Genomic DNA, 16356 nt, shown 5'->3' with positions numbered 1-16356 from the left:
CAGAGACATCTATTTGTGACAGTATTGGCAAGAGGAACCACTACACTGTCCTTGTAGCAATAAAGTACTATTTCCATACTGAGGACACTTTCCATCCACGTTGTGTGTCACTACTAATGTGCTAGTTAGGATAGATTCAGAACAGATCCTGCAGATCCAAACTAGGCATTCATGAGGCAGTGTGGGCCTTCAGCAGCAGCCGAATTGCATTCCACCACAATCTGAATCTTAATGTCCGACTCATTTCTCACTCTATCATTACCATCAAGCCAGGGAACTGAGGCTGGTTCAAGTAGCCGCAAGTAGCATCAAGTGTACAGGAAATGAGTTGCCATGCTGGTGAACACAACACAGGGCTGCAGTCTTGCTGAACAGTAGAAGCAGCATGCGACACGTTGAGCTAAGTGATCCCACAACCACTGGATTGGATCAAAACTCTGCTGTCCTGTAACATTCAGTCTTGAATAATGTTGGACAATTGGGAGGCCATAATTATTCCCACCCTCAATGATGGAGCCCAATACGTGCTTGCAAAAGACAACTCTGAAATGTTTTCAACCATCTTCATCCAAGAATTCTATGTGGATGATCCATCTCAACCTCATCCTGAAGGTCTCACAGATACCAGTCTTTCATCCATTTTGATTCACTCCAGATGATATAATGAAATGGCTCATCATACTGGATACCGGCAAAGTTCCAGCCATAGTACTGAAGACTTGTGCTCCAGAACTAGCTGTGCTTCTCTCTAAACTGTTCAGCACAATGACAACAACATGGAAAAATGTTCTGGTACGTTTCATCTGAAGAAGTCAATCCAACTGATTACCCCCTCATTGTCTACTTTCAATCATCAGCAAAATGATACAAGATGTCGCAACAATGCTATCAAATGGCACATATTAATCTAGAACCAATCGCCAATGCTCTGTTTGGATTCTGTCAGGATGACTCCGCATCGGACCTCATTCTAGCCTTGGTCCAAAAATGGACAAAAGAGCTGAACTCTAGAGGCGAGGCCTAGCTACCCTGAAAAAATTTGAGTGTTTTTTGTACTAGTCTGTCCCTATTTCGCTCTCCCTATCCAAATTCAAAATATATTTGTTATTAATAATTTACCTTTAAAGTACATGCCCCTTCAGAAAACATAATTGCTTGATATATCTTTTGCATTCACTGAGTTCATACAGAGGTTGTCAATATATGTTTCATCCTGTTAAGTTAATGAAGAATATTTCTTGAACAGGCATTATGAAAACGAGAGCATAATGAACCTTAAATTCACATGCCTATGATTATTTTATGCCTCTTTCTAGAAACGAGGACATAAGGATGACATTCTCTGTATAGCTCAGTGTCCTCCTACACTTCTAGCCACCTCTAGCTATGACGGAGAAATAATAGTGTGGAATATGATCTCAGGACATATCTACTGCCGTTTAAGGAATCCCCATATAGCAGTGTGCACAGACAGAGAAGGTAAGTTATCTTGGTGAGGAAGGGCTGCGGGAGTTTTGTCAACAAGCATACTGTTTTCAATGGTGTAACCAGAAATGTGTGCCACTTACACTCACTCACTTTTTCCCATTTTCCACACAATCACAATTAAAATTTTAAGTGCCGGCAGCGTGCATGGGAGTGGCGTGCAATTCCACAGTGGAGGAATATTTTTGGTGATGAATCCCACCATCAGCTGACAATGCTGCAGCCTGGTATGGCTGTCAGAAAGCCTCCTGGTGAATCAAGGATACTCTGCATCACGGCCAAAACTTTCCTCATCAACTATGATACCATTAACACAAGGGGCGGGATTCCCTGACCCCCCGCCGGGCCGGAGAATTGTCAGGGGGCGGCGTAAATCCCGTCCGGGATTCTCCGGCGACGGTTTTTCAGCGGGGGTGGGAATCACGCCACGCCGGTCGGGGGCTGTTGGCAGCGACACACCCCCCCCCCCCCCGGCGATTCTCCTGCCCGCGATGGGTCGATGGGTCGAGTGGCCGCCTGTTTTCGCCGGGTCCCGCTGGCGTGAAATACACCAGGTCCATACCGGCGGGACCTGGATCTGCGGGCAGCCTGCGGAGTCCTCGGGGGGGGGGGAGGTGGTGGGATCCGGCCCCTGGGGGCCCCCCACAGTGCCTTGCCTGCGATCAGCGCCCACCAATCCTGGGGCAGGCCTGTGCCGTGGGGGTACTCTTTCCCTCTGTGCCAGCCGGTGTAACGGTCCGCCATGGCTGGCACGGAGAAGAACCCCATCTGCGCATGTGCTGGGATGATGCCAGCGCACGCTGGTGCTCCCGCACATGCGCCAACTCATACCGGCCGGCGGAGGCCATTAGGCGCCCGCTGTCGCGGTGCCAACCCCGCCGGCACAGGCCTAGCCCCTGAAGGTGCGGCCCGACGCTGGAGTGGTTCACGCCACTCCTCGCCGCCGGTAAGGCCCTCACCGCCGGTAAGCCCACCCCGCCGATTAGGGGATAATCCCGCCCAAGATTCGCGAGCTCAAAGGCGGCATGGGTGTTTTCCAAAATTACATTTGACTTGTAAATAATTCACTTTACATTGGCTTCACTTTATTCATGTTGGCATCATCGTTATTTGTTGGGACTAGTTTTGTTAGCGGGATAAATATACTGGCACAATTTATAGTTGGCACACGTAGATGGTTACATGGAATTAAGGACATTTCCTTCATCATGGAAAAAAGAATGGTCCATAACTTCTGATCTCTGTGAAATGAAATGAAATGAAAATCACTTATTGTCACCAGTAGGCTTCAATGAAGTTACTGTGAAAAGCCCCTAGTCGCTACATTCCGGCACCTGTTCGGGGAGGCTGGTACGGGAATTGAACCGTGCTGCTGGCCTGCCTTGGTCTGCTTTACAAGCCAGCAATTTAACCCAGTGTGCTAAACCAGCCCCTGCAGAACTAGGGGGCATCATACCTGACAGGTACCCTAGAAGGTGCATCAAGCGACGCCCCAATGTCCCCAAGCAAGGATTGCATGGCAATTGTCTGGCAAGTTTAAGTTTCTGCTGGGCAATTACCCTACACTGGTAACCATCCGATATTCTGACTTAAATCGGAGACCACATATGGTCCTAACTTTCTTAGCAGAATAGCTCCCCAGAAAATGAGTAGAAAATGGGCAGAATTAAAACCACTTCTAACTCTGGTGACTATAGTAGTGACTGCACCTCCCAACTGGGCCCCCGACTAACCACCTAACCACACCCTCCCAACTACCCTTGCCCACCCCCCAGACCCCTAACTACACCATCCTGCCCCACCCCCACCTCCTGGCATCCCCGACTCTTCCTATTCTCTCTCCCCGCCCCCTCCTATTCTCTCTCCCACAACCTGTCCTAGCCTCTCTCCCTGACCCATCGTATCCCCCTCCCCTGACCTGTCCCCTTCCATCCTACACAGCTCCTTAAACATCTCAAAGTGGCTGGGGCCTTTGAATTTACAGCATCTAGTGCCTGATTTGAAGAATGGATAACTGGTGGTTGTTAAATGGAAGGGTTAGAACCTGAGAAGAAGGAACTAGCATGAAGTCACAAAGAGACGTTGGATGGTCTACAGTTTATTGGGAATGGTGTCATGAAAGTAAGATGTGGATCTCATTGTCAGAAGGAATTTGGAAAGCGCATGAAGAAAGATGGGGGAGGAACTAAACAGAGACTTGGGGAGTTCAGAGGGAGGTTTGGCTTACGATTGGAAGGGGAAGAGAGCAAAGACAACTGAACATATTGGCTGAATCAATGCCCTGCACATGCATTTTGGATGTGAGGGTGGAGTGGAGAGTAAGAGAGGTTTAGAAAGATACCTGGAAATTTGAAAAAGAAACAAAGGTTGCTGTTCCAGATGCTCCTGGTATAGGTGAGTGATTTTGTCAGAGGAGGGTGGGGTGGAGTGCTGGGTATTGTGTTTTCAGTTCCACTCCAGAGCATTGAGCACAATATCTAGGCTGATTCTTTGATGGAGTACTGAAGGGGTGCTGCAGGTGCTGGAGGTACCATGATTCAGTCAGATGTTAAACGGAAGCCACATCTGCCCTTTCAGTTGGAAGTAAATGGTGATGAGGACTATTTCAGTACAGGCAGATTCTCTCTGGTTTCCAGCCAGTATTTATCCCTCACTACCTTCACTAAATATCAGCTATGGTTGTTATAAAAACATAAGAGATGGCAGGAGGAGTCGACCATAGCATCCTTCGAGCTTGCTCTGATCATGGGTGATCTTGGGTTTCAACCCCACATCCCCACCCACTTCCTATATCCCTTGATTCTCTATCTCAGCCATACATATATTTAATGATAGCACCTTTATAATTCTCTTGGCAGAGAATTCCAAAGATTCACAAACCTAAGGGAAAGAATTTCTCTTTGTCTTAGTCCTAACCGATCAGCCCCTTTATCCTGAAATCCTGCCCCCTTGTAGATGTCCTTATAGGTGGAAACAATGGACTGGATTCTTCCGCTCAGTCCGCCGCAAGAACGGGCGAGACACAGACAATGGAGAATGCCGCCCAATGTCTATCCTATCAAACCCCCTTAGAATTTAGAAGTTTTCAATGAGATCACCTCTCATTCCTCTAAACTCCAGAGAATATAAGCCCAATTTACTGAACCTCTCACCACCCAGGGACCAATCCAGTGAACCTTCACTATACCGCCTCCGATGCAACGATATCCTTTCTTAAATGTTGAAACCAAAACTGTACACAATGGGGAGGATTTCCCAGCCTGGTGTGCCCACTACTCCAGATGAAGTCTCACCAAACCCTTGTACAACTGGAGCAGGATTTCTTTATTCTTGTATTCCAATCCCCTGACAATATGCCATTTGTCTTCCTAATAACTTGCTGCACCTGCATGCTAACTCTGTGCTCCTTGTGTCAGCATACCCAAGTCCCTTAAGTGTTGATGTTTAAAGCTTTTCACTGCTTTTTAATTCTTAATGACCAAAATGAATTACTTCACACTTGTTTATATTATGCTCCATTGACCATCTTGTTACCCACTCACTTAACATGTTTGTATGTTAGGGCCAATCAAGGATAGTAGTGGAAAGTTGTGTGTGGAATCAGAGGAGATAGGGGAAGCGTTAAATGGATATTTTTTGTCAGTGTTTACACTGGAGAAAGACAATGTTGTCGAGGAGAACACTCAGGTTCAGTCGACCAGGCTAGATGGAATTGAGGTTCAAAAGGAGGAGGCGTTAGCAATTTTGGAAAATGTCAAAATAGATAAATCCCCTGGGCCAGATGGGATTTATCCTAGGATTCTCTGGGAAGCCAGGGAGGAGATTGCAGAGCCTTTGTCCTTGATCTTTATGTCGTCTTTGTCGACAGGAATAGTGCCGGAAGACTGGAGGATAGCAAATGTTGTCCCCTTGTTCAAGAAGGGGAGTAGAGACAACCCTGGTAATTATAGACCTGTGAGCCTTACTTCGGTTGTGGGTAAAATGTTGGAAAAGGTTATAAGAGATAGGGTTTATAATCATCTTGAAAAGAACAAGTTGATTAGCGATAGTCAACACGGTTTTGTGAAGGGTAGGTCATGCCTCACAAACCTTATTGAGTTTTTTGAGAAGGTGACCAAACAGGTGGATCAGGGTAAAGCTGTTGACGTGGTGTATATGGATTTCAGTAAGGCGTTTGATAAGGTTCCCCATGGTAGGCTATTGCAGAAAATAAGGAAGTATGGAATTGAAGGTGATTTAGCGGTTTGGATCAGTAATTGGCTAGCTGAAAGAAGACAGAGGGTGGTGGTTGATGGCAAATGTTCATCCTTGAGTTCAGTTACTAGTGGTGTACCGCAAGGATCTGTTTTGGGGCCACTGCTGTTTGTCATTTTTATAAATGACCTGGAAGAGGGTGTAGAAGGATGGGTTAGTAAATTTGCAGATGACACGAAGGTCGGTGGAGTTGTGGATAGTGCTGAAGGATGTTATAGGATACAGAGGGACATAGATAAGCTGCAGAGCTGGGCTGAGAGGTGGCAGATGGAGTTTAATCCGGAAAAGTGTGAGGTGGTTCACTTTGGAAGGAGTAACAGGAATGCAGAGTACTGGGCAAATGGCAAGATTCTTGGTAGTGTAGATGAACAGAGAGATCTCGGCATCCAGGTACATAAATCCCTGAAAGTTGCCACCCAGGTTAATAGGGCTGTTAAGAAGGCATATGGTGTGCTAGCCTTTATAAGCAGGGGGATTGAGTTTCGGAACCACAAGGTCATGCTGCAGCTGTACATAACTCTGGTGCAGCCGCACCTGGAGTACTGCGTGCAGTTCTGGTCACCACATTATAGGAAGGATGTGGAAGCTTTGGAAAGGGTTCAGAGGAGATTTACTAGGATGTTGCCTGGTATGGAGGGAAGGTCTTACGAGGAAAGGCTCAGGGAATTGAGGTTGTTTTCGTTAGAGAGGAGACGGCTGAGAGGTGACTTAATAGAGACATATAAGATAGTCAGAGGGTTAGATAGGTTGGACAGTGAGAGTCTTTTTCCTCGGATGGTGATGACCAACACGAGGGGACATAGCTTTAAATTGAGGGGTGATAGATATAGGACAGATATCAGAGGCAGTTTCTTTACTCAGAGAGTAGTAGGGGTGTGGAACGCCCTGCCTGCAACAGTAGTAGACTCGCCAACTTTAAGGGCATTTAAGTGGTCACTGGATAGACATATGGATGAAAATGGAATAGTGTAGGTCAGATCGGCTTCAGATGGTTTCACAGGTCGGCGCAACATCGAGGGCCGAAGGGCCCGTACTGCGCTGTAGTGTTCTATGTTCTATGTATCTCTTTGCAGCCTCTATATGTCCTCCCACAGCTTGCCTTTCCACCTAACTTGGTATCATCAGCAAACTTTGATACATTACTCTGTCTCGTTATCTAAGTCATTAATATAGATTGTAAATAGATGAAGCCACAGCGCTGACCCTTGCAGCATTACACTATTCGCTGCCTACCAGCTTGAAAAAGCCCTGTTTATACCTACTCCTTGCTTTCTACCAGTTAACCAATGGTCTATCCATGCTGAAATATTGCCCTATTCTCAATCTCCCACTGATCTCTCTCGCTTTTCATTTTGTTCACTGGATTGATTCCTGTGATCAAGGAATTGTTTGATGAGGAAAGATGGAGCAGGTTGGTCCTATACTCATTGGCGTTTAGAAAGATGAGCAGCAATCTTATTGAAAGATTAAGGATTCTGAGGAGTCTTGGCAGAGTTGGCCATGAAAGGATGTTTCCTTTCATGGGGGAATCTGGAACTAGGGGACACAGTTCGAAAAAAGGAATTTCCATTTAAGAGGGAGATGAAGAATTTCATCTTTCAGAGGATCATTAATCTAATTCTCTACTCCAGACAGCTGTGTCAGCTGGTCATTGAATATATTCAAAGCTGAACATATGAACAAGGAACAAGAATTGACCATTCAGCCCTTTCAATCTGCTCCACATTTAATAAGATGATGGTTGGTCTGACCGTAACCTCAAATCGATAACTCTCATACCCCCGATAACCTATCACCCCCTTTGCTTAACAAGAATCTGTTCACCTCTGCCTTAAAAATATTATGTGACTTTGCTTCCACCACCTTTTCAGGAAGAGAGTTCCAGAGGCTCTCTGAGAGAAATAATTTCACCTCATCTCATTTTTAAATGGGTGACGCCTTCTTTTGAAACGTTGACTCCTAGTTCTAGGTTCTCCCACAAGAGGAAGCATCCTCCCCACATCCCTTCAGCATCTTATTTGTTTCAATATGGTCACTTCTAAACTCCAGTGGGTGCAAGCCTAGCCTGTCCAATCTTTCCTCATAAGATAACCCTCCATTCCAGGTATTAGTCTGGTAAACCTTCTCTGAACTGCTTACAATGCAGACAGATTTTTGATTTACAAGGGGTCAAGGGTTATGGGGATTGGCAGGAAAGTGGAGTTGAAGCCATGATCAAATCAGCAGTGAGCCTACTGAATGACAAAGCAGGTTTGAGAGCCTGAATGGCCTATTTCTGCTCCTATTTCTTATGATCTTATCTTAACGTGTGAGGCAGAACATTAATGAGTGACTGTTGATTCGTTTGCCAGTATTTACGCCTATGAGACCAGGTGGAAAATCATGAGCAACGGTCCCTTTTACATTTTGTTGTTGTAAGCGGGCAGTTTTTTCAAGGAGCTGTATCTTTAAATCTTTTTGCGGCACACACAGTGTTTCACATGGAACAAGGCCTATTTAGTGCTTTCCAAACAGCCATAAGCCTACACATGTGCACAGCATAGCAGGAACATTGGCCAATGGAATGATTGTGAACATGAGTAAGAGTGGTTTGATGACAAGAGAGGTTTAGGGAGGACAGGAAGGCAGTGAGATGCATGGTGAGGTAATGAGGGAAGCTGAGGTGTGGATTGAAATCATATTGATGATGTCACTCAATGTAGAGGTTGAAAGAGGAAAAGAAAGAGGATATCTGGGAGAGAAGCATGGGGTGGGTCTTGTGTGTAGACAACAAAGATTTTAAAATCGAGTTGCGAGAACTGGAGCAAAGTACTAGGCAAACGAGAAAGTACCATGTGTTGAGGGTTAGATCAAGGTGGGACTTGCAGATAAGAGCCACCATGACAGTTTGGATAGGGTGTGAGGTGTAGGGCTGGGGAGATAGCAGTGGCACATGGGTAACTTCAATGAAGGGCAAGATTGTCATCTCCTGTAAGCCAAGTTTCATTCAAGGCCCGTTATAAATCGAGTCATCCACCATATGGTTGTGAATGGCAAAGACTTTTTTCCTGAACGAATGGTCAGCCTGGAGGGAAAGGTGGAGAGGAGAGGTCAGGGTTGGGATATGCTGTCTGTCGATTCAGTGCTAATCTTCAAAAGGGAATTGGGTGACTACTTGAATGCGAAAGAATTAGGGGGATATGGAGAAAGACCAGTGAGGTGGCCTAACAAGATTGCTGCTTGATAGGGAAGGTGCAGAATGATGCACTGCAGTCTTCTCTGTGGTGATTGCTTATCCACTGAAAATATCATGCATGAGTGAGTAGGATTCATGCCCCTCATCCACCTTCCATGTTCCTCAATTGGTAATTTTCTTGTAAAAGCAAACAAACTTCTATGCAGTAACCATATCAAAACTTTTGAGACCCTTTGGAGTTTTAATCAAACATTAAATTCGCAGACCCCTGCTGAGATAATTTTGTTCTTGAAACCCAGCCAAGCATGCACAATGACAGCCCTTGGGGAGATATCAACAAAGAGCTCTATTGAAACTGCATGACCAAATGTTACTTTGCTTCCTAACTTAAGACTGTCAAGCAAAGTGGTCCAGCAGAGCATTATTTTAGCTCTTGCTGTAGATTATTTTTTTAAGTTTTTAAGTTTAAAGACCGAGCATTTAAAATTAAGTTGGAAGATTGAGCATTTAAAAAGCTTCAGATCTTGACATTTATGTCGACCATATCTGCTTTTCAAGAGCATTTACATCTATTGCATCAATTCATGACACCCACAATACGGGTTAAGGTCCTTGGACCAGTCAAGATAGGGTCTATTTAATCTCAGCGCTATGTCCAAGTAGTCCTGCCAATTTGGGGTTTCCCGCCTGTGCTGCCTTCCCACTACTGATAAATATTGTCTCTGCCTGAAATGAGGGTGGGCCTACTCATCCAGGTCCTGCCAATCATGTTTAACAGTCCGCACTGTCTTCCTGACTGAATTATTCATCACTTGACTATGAACTGAAATGAGTGATGTATATAATTGTAATCCACTTAGTTCCAATTTGATAAAGCCATGGGACTAGAGTATAAATATAGCTTTAGAGAATAGGTCAGTAAAGCCTTTAAAGTACAGGAGTTACTGATTAACATTGCTAATTTGGCAGAAAAGATCTGAACAAAAAGAAGCAAGTAAGCAACAAGATCTGTGACAATCATTCACTGGTACCATATAATGAGATTTGGTTCATATTTTATCGTATAACGCTTCTAGATTTAATCAACTTTGGATGTTCACACAGCAGCAGTAGATAAGAGTGTCAACAAAGTCGTATTCTTGAAGACTCGTGTGCTGAAGGCTGAATTAGGAGCTTCACTTGTCGCTACTGGTTCCCAAGGTAAGCAAGGAATTCGCAACAAGAAAAATGCAAACTCTGAATATCTGAATGAATTGCTGGAAATATTTTTTACTGTCTGCAAACCCACCGTGTGGGTGAAGTGCTCAATTTTTAGACCCTTTGTATCACAGTGGCTGCTTTGCTTTTTAACTTTCATTCTACTGCTTCCAGATTTTTCTGTCAAGTATTTGGATGAGGACACAATGTTTGTGACAGGGTCAGAGGTGAATGTTTTAGCCTTCCCAATGTTTAGCTGGAGAAAATTGCAATCTATCCAAGACTTTATAGCGGTTAGACAGATGGTGAAGAAATCAAGCTGATATCATCAATGTGTATATAGAAACGGATCTCAGATCTGCAGTTGCTAATTGGGAGGATTTAGATAAGTCCCCAGGGCCTGACGGGATCTACCCCAAAATACTGAAGGAGACTAGAGAGGAAATTGCTGAGGCCTTGACAGAAATCTTTGGATCCTCAATGTCTTCAGGTGACGTCCCGGAGGACTGGAGAATAGCCAATGTTGTTCCTTTGTTTAAGAAGGGGAGCAAGGATAATCCAGGGAACTATAGGCCGGTGAGCCTTACGTCAGTGTTAGGGGAATTACTGGAGAGAATTCTTCGAGTCAGGATCTACTCCCATTTGGAAGCAAATGCAAGAGGCAGCACGATTTTGTGAAGGGGAGGTCGTGTCTCACTAACTTGATAGAGTTTTTCGAAGAGGTTACAAAGATGATTGATGCAGGTAGGGCAGTGGATGTTGTCTATATGGACTTCAGTAAGGCCTTTGACAAGGTCCCTCATGGCAGACTTGTACAAAAGGTGAAGTCACACGGGATCAGGGGTGAGCTGGCAAGATGGATACAGAACTGGGTAGGTGACAGAAGGCAGAGAGTAGCAATGGAAGGGTGCTTTTCTAATTGGAGGGCTGTGACTAGTGGTGTTCCGCAGGGATCAGTGTTGGGACCTTTGCTGTTCGTAGTATGTATAAATGATTTGGAGGAAAATGTAACTGGTCTGATTAGTAAGTTTGCAGACGACACAAGGTTGGTGGAATTGCGGATAGCGCTGAGGACTGTCAGAAGATACAGCAGGATATGGATCGTTTGGAGACTTGGGCGGAGAGGTGGCAGATGAAGTTAAATCCGGACAAATGTGAGGTAATGCATTTTGGAAGATCTAATGCAGGTAGGGAATATACAGTGAATGGTAGAACCCTCAAGAGTATTGACAGTCAGAGAGATCTTGGTGTACAGGTCCACAGGTCACTGAAAGGGGCAACGCATGTGGAGAAGGTAGCCAAGAAGGCAGATGGCATGCTTGCCTTTATTGGCCGGGGCATTGAGTATAAGAATTAGCAAGTAATGTTGCAGCTGTATAGAACTTTAGTTAGGCCACACTTGGAGTATAGTGTTGAATTCTGGTTGCCACACTACCAGAAGGATGTGGAGGCTTTAGAGAAGATCCAGAAGAGATTTACCAGGATGTTGCCTGGTATGGAGGGCATTAGCTATGAGGAGAGGCTGAATAAACTCGGTTTGTTCTCACTGGAATGACGGTGGTTGAGGGGCGACCTGATAGAGGTCAACAGAATTATAAACAATTTACATAGAATTAACAGTGCAGAAGGAGGCCATTCGGCCCATCGAGTCTGCACCGGCTCTTGGAAAGAGCACCCTACCCAAGGTCAACACCTCCACCCAATCCCCATAACCCAGTAACCCAGTAACCCCACCCAACACTAAGGGCAATTTTGGACACTCAGGGCAATTTATCATGGCCAATCCACCTAACCTGCACATCTTTGGACTGTGGGAGGAAACCGGAGCACCCGGAGGAAACCCACGCACACACGGGGAGGATGTGCAGACTCCACACAGACAGTGACCCAAGCCGGAATCGAACCTGGAACCCTGGAGCTGTGAAGCAATTGCGCTATCCACAATGCTACTGTGCTGCCCTATGAGGTGCATAGACAGAGTGGATAGTCAGAGGCTTTTTCCCAGGTTAAAGGGGTCAATTACTAGGGGGCATAGGTTTAAGGTGCTGACAATCCTGATTCTTTTGCTGTCAGTCTGGTCTCAATAAAATTTGAGACGGATTTGCAGGTATCAATTATTGTTTATTTTAACCAGCTTGCTGGGGTGACTCACTCTATTAAAAGCACAGGACACAATCTGTGTCTCCTGGATCTTCAACAGCGAGAGTGAGCGAAAAGCACGAAGCATGTCTGTACAGATACATTCAAGTTGCATCAAGTTTCACACACATGACCAAATAAGGCAACAGTAATGAATGCAAGATTTCCATAGGTCATCCCTATACACTTCCTGACCTGGCCATATATCCTGATTGGCTCACTTCACATTCTTCAGCCCTTGGGGGCCCCTTTCGCTCAGCATTCTCATCCTAGCAACCGCCCCTCCCCCCTTCCTGGCCAAGCTTTGCTCAGTTCCTTTGTTCCGGCTCCTATACCCGGGTATCCTCTACATTATCCTAACTAATTATCCCATTTTGTATCACATTCGTTTGTTCAATTCCTCAGTGCGAGGGGCAAGGTTTAGAGACGATGTGGGAGGCAAGTTTTTTTACACAGAGGGTAGTGGGTGCCTGGAACTCGCTGCCGGAGGAGGTGGTGGAAGCAGGGACGAGTGACATTTAAGGGGCATCTTGTCAAACACATGAATAGGATGGGAATAGAGGGATACGGACCCAGGAAGTGTAGAAGATTTTAGTTTACACGGGCGGCATGGTCGGCACAGGCTTGGAGGGCGAAGGGCCTGTTCCTGTGCTGTACTTTTCTTTGTTCTTTGTTTTTTGTAAATGAAAAAAATGGAGTGATCCAACAGCTGGTCCCTGGGAAAGCCTTGAAGCAGCGGGAGAAAGAGAAGTAATTGCTGGAAATGCTATAGATACGATCAGCTAAGTAAGATGGAACTAAGCAAAATAAACCTCACTGAGATGAACAACTTGAAGTTGGAGGAGGACGGTGTGCACAATCCGTCTGCAAGGTGTCAAAGAGATCAAGGAGAGTTCGGAAGGACAGTGTACCCTGGTGAGTCAAAAAGGGTGTTATTTAATAGTAGCATGGATAAAGGATTGATTAAATAATAGAAAGCAAAGAGTGGGGATTAATGGGTGTTTCTCTGGTTGGCAATCAGTAGCTAGTGGTGTCCCTCAGGGATCAGCGTTGGGCACACAATTGTTCACAATTTACATAGATGATTTGGAGTTGGGGACCAAGTGCAATGTGTCCAAGTTTGCAGACAACACTAAGATGGTAAAGCAAAAAGTGCAACTTCGAGGGCCGAAGGGGCCGTACTGCGCTGTAATGTTCTATGTTCTATGTTCTATGGATACTGGAAGTCTGCAGAGGGATTTGGACAGATTAAGTGAATGGGCTAGGTTCTGGCAGATGGAATACAATGTTGACAAATATGAGGTTATCCATTTTGGTAGGAATAACAGCAAAAGGGATTATTATTTAAATGATAAAATATTAAAACATGCTGCAGTTCAGAGGAACCTGGGTGGCCTAGTGTATGAGTCGCAAAACGTTGGTTTACAGGTGCAACAGGTGATTAAGAAGGCGAATGGAGATTTGTCCTTCATTGCTAGAGGGATGGAGTTTAAGACTAGGGAGGTTATGCTGCAACTGTATAAGGTGTTAGTGCGGCCACACCTGGAGAATTGTGTTATTGTGTTCAGTTTTGGTCTCCTTACCTGTGAAAGGACGTACTGGCACTGGAGGGTGTGCAGAGGAGATTAACTGGGCGAAATTCTCCGACCCCCACGACGGGTCGGAGAATAGCGGGAGGGCCTTCCCGACATTTTTCCCGCCCTCCCGCTATTCTCCCCCCCCGCCCCGCCCAACTCCCGACACGAATCGCTGCCGCCGTTTTTTTACGGCCGGCAGCGATTCACAGCTGTTCGATGGGCCAAAGTCCCAGCCCTTTACGCTGTTTTTACGAACGGCAAACAGAACTGGTCTGGCCGATCGTAAAAACGGCGGGAACAACTCGCTTTTTATAACCATGGCACCGATTGGCACGGCAGTACCACGGCCGTGCCAAGGGTGCCATGGGCCCGCGATCGGTGGGCACCGATCGCGGGCAGCGGGCCCGTGCCCGCGCACTATTTGTCCTTCCGCCGCCCCGCAGTATCCATTCGCGGGGCGGCTGAGGGGCATCCCGGCCCGCGCATGCGCGGGTTTCGCGCAAATACGCGATGACGTCATCCGCGCATGCGCGGGTTGGAGTCTTCCAATCCGCGCATGCGCGGTTGACGTCATATGACGCGTCAGCCGGCGCTAACTCCGGCAAGCGGGCTTAACGAAATTAACGAGGTTAATCCCAGAGCTGAAGTGGTTGGATTACGAGGAGAGATTGAGTAGATTGAGACTGTGTTTATTGGAATTTAGAAGGATGCGGGGGGTTCTTATAGAAGCATATAAAATTATGAAGGGAATAGATAGGATAGATGCGGGGAGGTTGTTTCCACTGGCAGGTGAAAGCAGAACTAGGGGACATAGCCTCAAAATAAAGGGAAGTAGATTTTTTTTTTAATAAATGTTTTTTATTCAGTTTTCATGTTTTATATTGAACAAATTACAAATTGTTAGAGAGAGAGAGAAAAAAAAGGAACACGCAAAAATTAACATTTGGGGCAGCAGGGTAGCATGGTGGTTAGCATAAATGCTTCACAGCTCCAGGGTCCCAGGTTCGATTCCCGGCTGGGTCACTGTCTGTGTGGAGTCTGCACGTCCTCCCCCTGTGTGCGTGGGTTTCCTCCGGGTGCTCCGGTTTCCTCCCACAGGCCAAAGATGTGCGGGTTAGGTGGATTGGCCATGCTAAATTGCCCGTAGTGTCCTAATAAAAGTAAGGTTAGGGGGGGGGGTTGTTGGGTTACGGGTATAGGGTGGATACGTGGGTTTGTGTAGGGTGATCATGGCTCGGCACAACATTGAGGGCCGAAGGGCCTGTTCTGTGCTGTTCTGTTCTATGTTCTATGTTCTATATATATTTACAGGTAAGCATCTTCGTAATAATAACTGTGGCCTCCCCCCTTTAGCCGGCATACATATTTTACATTCCCCAATATGGCCGAGGCACATGTTTGTAGGCATTTATTTACAGTTTGGGCCTTAGCTAGCCATCAAACCCCCATAACGAACCCGTAGCCCCCCCCCCCCCAACCTTCCCCCGATTCCCGTCCATTTTCCCCTGATTCTTGGCCACCCGACTATTCTTCCTCTTGTTCGTTGGCCACAAACAGGTCCTGGAACAATTGCATGAATGGCTCCCACGTTCTGTGGAAGCCGTCGTCCGACCCTCGGATGGCGAATTTGATTTTCTCCATTTGGAGAGATTCCGAGAGGTCGGACAGCCAGTCTGCAGCTCTGGGCGGTGCTGCTGACCGCCAGCCAAACAGGATTCTATGGCGGGCGATCAGGGAGGCAAAGGCAAGGGCATCCGCCCTCCTCCCCAGGAATAGATCTGGCTGGTCTGAAACCCCAAAGACCGCCACTATCGGGCATGGCTCCACCCTCACCCCCACCACTTTGGACATAGCCTCGAAGAAGGCTGTCCAGTACTCCACAAGTCTGGGGCAAGACCAGAACATGTGGGCGTGGTTGGCCGGGCCTCTTTGGCACCGTTCGCATCTGTCCTCCACCTCCGGGAAGAACCTACTCATACGGTTTCTCGTTAAGTGGGCTCTATGTACCACTTTTAGTTGCGTCAGGCTGAGCCTTGCGCATGTGGAGGTGGAGTTGACCCTATGTAGTGCTTCGCTCCAGAGTCCCCACCCTATCTCCATCCCCAGGTCGTCCTCCCATTTCCTTCTTGTTGCGTCCAGTACGGTGTCGTCCCTTTTTACCAGTCGGTCATACAAGTCGCTACAGTTCCCTTTCTCTAGGATACTTGCGTCCAGTAGGTCTTCCAATAGTGTCTGTCGTGGCGGTTGTGGGTACGTCCTTGTCTCCTTTCGTAGGAAGTTTTTGAGCTGGAGGTACCGCAGCTCGTTCCCCCCCAGCTAGCCGAAATTTCGCTGTCAGTTCGTCCAGTGTTGCGATCCTGTCGTCTGTGTGTAGGTCCCTGACTGTCAGTGTCCCCCCGTCCTGCCTCCACCTTTTGAAGGTGGCGTCAGTCAGTGCTGGTGTGAACCTATGGTTGTTGCAGATGGGAGCCCTGTTCGACATTTTGGTCAGGCCAAAATGCTGCCGCAGTTGGTTCCAGGATTGGAGGG

The 16356-nt window shown here is 46.6% G+C and overlaps 1 protein-coding gene across 4 annotated transcripts in view; it reads left to right on the top strand.

The window, feature by feature from the left end:
* Nucleotides 1-16356, top strand: part of wdr95 (WD40 repeat domain 95) — a 199440-nt gene that overhangs the window by 161415 nt on the left and 21669 nt on the right. For 3 of the 4 annotated variants that reach the window (XM_038819068.1, XM_038819070.1, XM_038819071.1), the window contains 2 exons: nucleotides 1317-1479; nucleotides 10019-10114. In XM_038819068.1, coding sequence (XP_038674996.1) covers nucleotides 1317-1479; nucleotides 10019-10114 — 259 coding nt within the window. The remainder of the gene's footprint in view (nucleotides 1-1316; nucleotides 1480-10018; nucleotides 10115-16356) is intronic. The other variant, XM_038819069.1, reaches the window with a different exon arrangement.

This window comes from Scyliorhinus canicula, chromosome 14 (assembly GCF_902713615.1).
Source record: "Scyliorhinus canicula chromosome 14, sScyCan1.1, whole genome shotgun sequence".
NCBI lineage: Eukaryota > Metazoa > Chordata > Chondrichthyes > Carcharhiniformes > Scyliorhinidae > Scyliorhinus > Scyliorhinus canicula.
This window is presented reverse-complemented; position numbering and strand designations above follow the sequence as displayed.